Source organism: Sturnira hondurensis, unplaced genomic scaffold (assembly GCF_014824575.4).
Source record: "Sturnira hondurensis isolate 20B ecotype Veracruz unplaced genomic scaffold, ASM1482457v3 Scaffold0022908, whole genome shotgun sequence".
NCBI classification, from domain to species: Eukaryota; Metazoa; Chordata; class Mammalia; order Chiroptera; family Phyllostomidae; genus Sturnira; species Sturnira hondurensis.
In genome coordinates, this window is record NW_028095539.1 from 5,003,872 (window position 1) to 5,008,902 (window position 5,031).

Here is a 5,031-nt window from a genome sequence, read left to right on the forward strand (position 1 = left end):
GCGGCCTCGCTTGGAGAGGAGGGCCCCCCTAGGGGCGCGGCACTGGCTTCTACTCCAGCAACCAGCACCGCCCCCCCCCCCCCATTCTGCTCCAGCTCCCGGCCCTGCGGATGTGGGCAGATCCCTGTCCGTCCAGGCCCAGGAGAACTGGGATTTGCATGGAAGGTAGGGGTCTCTCCCCAACCCCCTCTGTCCTCCCCGCCACCTCCAGGCCGAGCTGAAAATAAAGCACCACCATCCTCTGTAATCGACGTTTTATTAAGATTATAAATGGAAACAAATCATGTGAACAGTTTTACCCGGTGATGTACAATTCAGTGCGCACAAAAATACAGGAGAACGAGGGAGAAGGGCCAAGGAAGGGTTGGCAACTTGTTTCGGAGTCCACACGGTGCTGATGGCAGCGAACCAGAGGGGCTGCGGAACCCCACCTTTTTACAACAAAAGGCTTTAAATTAAACAAAATTTACTGGGCTGAAGACACAGGATGGGGTTCTCACAGGCTCGAACAATGCTGGCTTCACGAAACGCAGCCGAAGGCTGACGCAGAACAGTGCGACTCAGAAGCATACGCACGGACACCACACCTGAGCGGGAACTCGGGGGAAAGTCTCCGCGCAGGCGGTGGCCCCAGCCCCTCCCTCCCGCGCTCCAGGCCGCGGGGGATCCAGGTGAAGGAACCGACTTCCTTTTTAGTGAGGACCGCAGTGCTGGGCATTATGGGAAATGTAGTCCTCGGTGCCCGCCCCCCACCCCTTCCCCAAACAGTGTCCGAGAGTGTCGGGGTGTCCGGCACCACCCCTGAGTCCGGGAGACGGGTGGAGGAGGGGAAGAGAGCGGAGCCAGAGGGGCGGGGAGAGGAGGGGTTCGAGACACCCGCCCGGGAAGAAAAGAAAAAAAAAAGTTGAAGTGTTTTCATTTCTGCCTTCTCATTTTGCGAACTTTGGAGGCCGCCCCCAGAGAGGAAATGTGACCCAAACATCCCTTTCGGAGATAGAGTTTGCCTTTGTTTTTGCTCAGGATTTCACAAGACCCATTCCTCACCCCAAGGAGGGACTCCGGAGAACCGAGCGCCGAGCTTCCTGGGTCTGACAACTGATTGGGATCGGCGTCCCCGGCCCCGCGCCCTCCAGCGCTGCGCCCCCGGCGCGCCCGGGCGCCCGGGCTCGCCCCCGGCTGCCCGGCACCTCCTCCGGGCAGCAGCCCTCCCTCACGTGGCTGGCTTCTCGCTAAACACCACTGCGATCACTACAATAAAAAGAAAAAAAAGAGTAGGAGAAACACAAAGCATACTTAAATAGGCGCTTTTTCTCTCTGCAAAAATAAAGTCCAAGATCTTAGATTTCTTTTTTTTATTTTACAATTTATAAAACATTAGCCGCCTTCCCCTGCTCGCCCCCAGCTCAGCCCCGAGTGGCCGGGCGCCGGTTCCTTCCCTCCTCTTGCCCCTTGGCCGAGTCTTTGTCTGGCCCCAGCCCCGCGGGTCCCCGTGCCCTCGGGGGTCCCTAGAAGGCGACAATGGCTCGAGTCCAGGCGCCGAGGCTGGCGAGCGCCTGCTTGGCGCACAGCTGCCCGTTGAGCGGCGGCGGCTGCTCCGAGGAGTCCGGCTGTCGGCTCACCAGCCCCGAGAAGCCTGAGCCAAAGATGGAGATCAAGTTTGAGATGTTGGACGCGTCCGGGGACGAGTCCGGGCAGAAGTCCTCGAAGCGGGCGCGCTTGCAGGGAGCGAACGGGGCACCCCCGGGGGGCTCGGCTCCCAGGTCGCCCCCGTCCTCGTCGTCGTCGTCCTCCTCCTCTTGGCCAGGGTAATACTTGCGCTTGCAGCCGGCGGCGGACGCCAGGCCCGGTCCCGGGGCGCCCTGGCCACAGCAGGGGCAGTGGGCGGAGGCGCAGCAGTCCTGGTGCAAGTAGCCGTTCTCCACCGTGGTTACCACGTGAGTGTCCAGATCTAGCACGGTGGTCTGGCTGCTGCAGTGCACGCCGAAGTCCGAGGGGGCCGGGTACGCGACCCGGTAGAAGCCTGGGGAGGAGGCGGGGGCCGGGGAGGCGGGAGGTGAGGCGGCGGCAGCGGCCTGAGGGGTGACCCCTGGGGGCACGGAGGGCGCGGAGCAAGCACCGGAGGCGCGAGGGTCCCGCGGGCAGAGCGCGGCGGGCGCGGGCGGCGGCAGCGGCGCAGGACCAGGCTGCAGCGGCTCCAAGGGCTGCCCGCGGTGGGGCGCGCCGTGCGGCGGCTGGAGCGCGGCGCACCCGGGCAGCTCCGAGAGCGCCCCCGTGCCGCCCGCTGTCGCCCCGGCCGTCGCTGCCGCGCAGCTCCTGGGCGCCGGGTGCTGGTGCTGGTGCAGCTGCTGTTGGAGGTGCAGCTGGTGGAGCTGGTGGAGCTGGTGCAGCTGGTGCCGCGCGGCCGGCTCGCGCGCCTCCGTTTCCCCGCAGCTACCAAGTTGGAGCGGGCCGAAGTCGGCCGCGCTGGCCGGCATGCCGGGCGCAGCGTACGCGAGGTGCTGGTGCTGGTGCTGTTGGTGGGGCTGCTGCTGGTGTTGCTGCTGCTGCTGGCGCCTGTAGAGCTCAGCGTAGCGCTCGCTCAGGTAGAGCTGGCGCGCGTTGCGGAGCACGTAGGATACCAGGAGGTTCTTGTGCAGCTTGATGCCGCCGCGCTGGGTCCGGGAGCTGTGGATCTTGCGCAGGGAGATGCTGATCAGGCTCTGGGCGTCCAGGGCGCACTCCATGCTCCCGCAGAGACGGCGGCGGCAGAGCAGCCGCGGCTGCTGCTGCTGCTGCTGCTGTTAATGCTGCTGCTGTTTCGGCCTCCAGCCGGCCACCGGGGCGCGCTGGGCAGGGGAAACGGAGCCCGGATCAGCGGGTCGGCTGCGCTCCGACAGGAGCCGCCACCATGCGCTGCGCGCCACCCGCAGTACCGTGCTCCCCAGACGGCGCCAAAGCAATGAGCTTCGGCCGGCCCCGGCCCCAGCTATTTAGCTGGGCGTTGGGGCTCCGCCCCACACATGATAAGCCAATAGAGGTGCCGAGAGCCTCCCGAGTGACAGACGCTGCCCGCCCCGGGGTTACTCGGTTGGCCAATCAGACCAAGGCGGTTCCTTTGTGCTATTCAAATACCGAATGGACCCGGGGCTTCTAACGCTGCAGCTGCCTCGAATGTTCTCCTGGGGCCGCCGCGCAGCGTGGGACTCGGAGGCGCTGGGGCCGCTGTCTGTAACGGGGTTCGCCTCTCAGCAGCCACGTTGGAGCCCACGGCCGCCCTCGGTCTAGGTCCTCGGAGCTGGGGGTCAGCTCACTTGCGTGCGGCGGCGATGGCTCCTCCCCCTTCCGCCTGGCTGGGCCCACCTGCGGCAGGTGCGCAGGGCTCCTGGCCAAACTACAGTTCCTTCCTCACCCTGTCGCCCCCGGCTAACCCCGCGCGACCCCAAGGTCTTTGCAGGAGACTACGGGGGCAGGCTTCTTGACCCTGAGGGGCCCTCATAGGAGAAAGTTTTGGAGGTACCCTCAACCGCAATGCCGGGCTTGATTCCTTGACTTTCTGGCCCAGGTGCCGCAGGGAATACCCGGGGAAGTATTCTACCCATTTGCCTGACCGGGAAAACAAGACCTCGCGAACCGGATGGAGGAGGCTCCCAGGCGAGCCCCAGTGAGTGCACGGGTGCATGCTGAGGTCCAAAGTCACCGAGTATCCTAATCTCTGGTTCTGTAACCTTTCCCTCCTAACTACTAATCATGACAATAGGGCCCATTACCGTGTTCCTAGTAGGCGACAGGCCCTTGCCCTGAATCCCTCACTGTGACTGCTGGCACAGCAGGACCTGCGTCTCAGAGGAGTGGGGCCATTTGGGAACGGCACAGCTCTGAAGGGGCAGAGCAGGGTTTATGCCTGGACGGTGAACGCCAGACCAGGAGGCCAGCACCGCGGGCTGGGGCGCTTTGCCCACTTCACGTTTGTGGATCGCTTTCCTTGTCCTGAACCATTCATGGGCCACCTCCCCCCAGATGGGGACTGAGACAATCAGAGGGACAGGGTTGTGATCTGTCTGGAAGGGGAGTGGCTGCCGTTCTGAGAGGGGGGTGGTCCAAGGTGCCGGGGTGGGGTCTCCTTGAAGTGGTCAAGGGGTTTGCTTCAGGAGGGAGGCCTTGAGTTGGTGCTTCACAGAGCCTGGGAGCTCGGTGGGCCCTGTGGGGGGACAGGGGGCGAGGTTCGGGAGCAAATGCCCTGCTGGTGCGCCTGCTCCTCTGGCTGCTTCTGAGTCTCTTCCTTCCTTGTGCCCCTTGTCCTCTGCACCAGCCTTGTCCCCTGGTGGGAGTGGAGACCCGCCAGCCCATCCTGCAGTTTCTGGGTCTCCCTTCAGCCCTAAGAATTCTCCAGATTTATTTCCTCGTAGCTTTTGCAGCATCGACTCAGTGCCAGGCAGGCATCAGGGTTTAGGCAAACTTCAGAGCATGCACTCTGCTTTTCAGAGGAGGAAACGGGCCTGGCAGTGGACAGGACTTGCCCAAGGCCCCGCAGCCGCGGGTCCCACACGCTGCCCTTCCCACGCCGTGTCTGGACCATCTCAAACTGGCCCGAGCCCCTCGGACCAGCAGCGCCTCTTCCCACCCGCACCCAGCGAAGCCGGGATGGATGCTCTATGGGGACTACCGACAAAGGGCATCTTAACTCCACTCTGTTGGTGATCTGGGGGTAGGGACACACAGGCGTGGGACTTGTCCGTGGGACAATACCTGTAGGAACAAAAAGTGCTGCCCCTTACTCCCCTAGAGTCCGTCTTAAAGACACACAATGACCTCATTTAACTAATTTTGAAGCTCACTTTGGAGACATTGCTGGCACGTGGAGGGAAGCAGAAGGCTCTACTGGCATTACAGCTGTGAGGACTCTGTGCGCCAGTCCGGCCTGGGACCCGTGGTGTCTGGCTCATTGCGAGAGTCCAAGAATGTATTAGTAACGCTGACTTTGGCCTTCATTCTGTCCTTGCCCAGAACTTGTTGGGGGAAACGCAGACTTAAAGAGTTTATGTGTCTTGCGTA

The 5,031-nt window shown here is 63.0% G+C and overlaps 1 protein-coding gene across 1 annotated transcript; it reads right to left on the minus strand.

Moving 5' to 3' along the window:
* Positions 1-243: 243 nt before the first annotated feature.
* IER5L (immediate early response 5 like) lies at positions 244-2,925 on the minus strand. The gene has a single exon (XM_037036759.1). It carries the CDS (start codon positions 2,721-2,723, stop codon positions 1,506-1,508), a length of 1,218 nt encoding a protein of 405 aa, XP_036892654.1. The 5' UTR covers positions 2,724-2,925; the 3' UTR covers positions 244-1,505.
* Between the last annotated feature and the right edge of the window lie 2,106 nt (positions 2,926-5,031).

Coding starts and splice junctions, on each gene's coding strand:
- IER5L (XM_037036759.1), bottom strand. CDS start 2,723: ATGGAGTGCGCCCTGGACGCCCAGAGCCTGATCAGCATCTCCCTGCGC.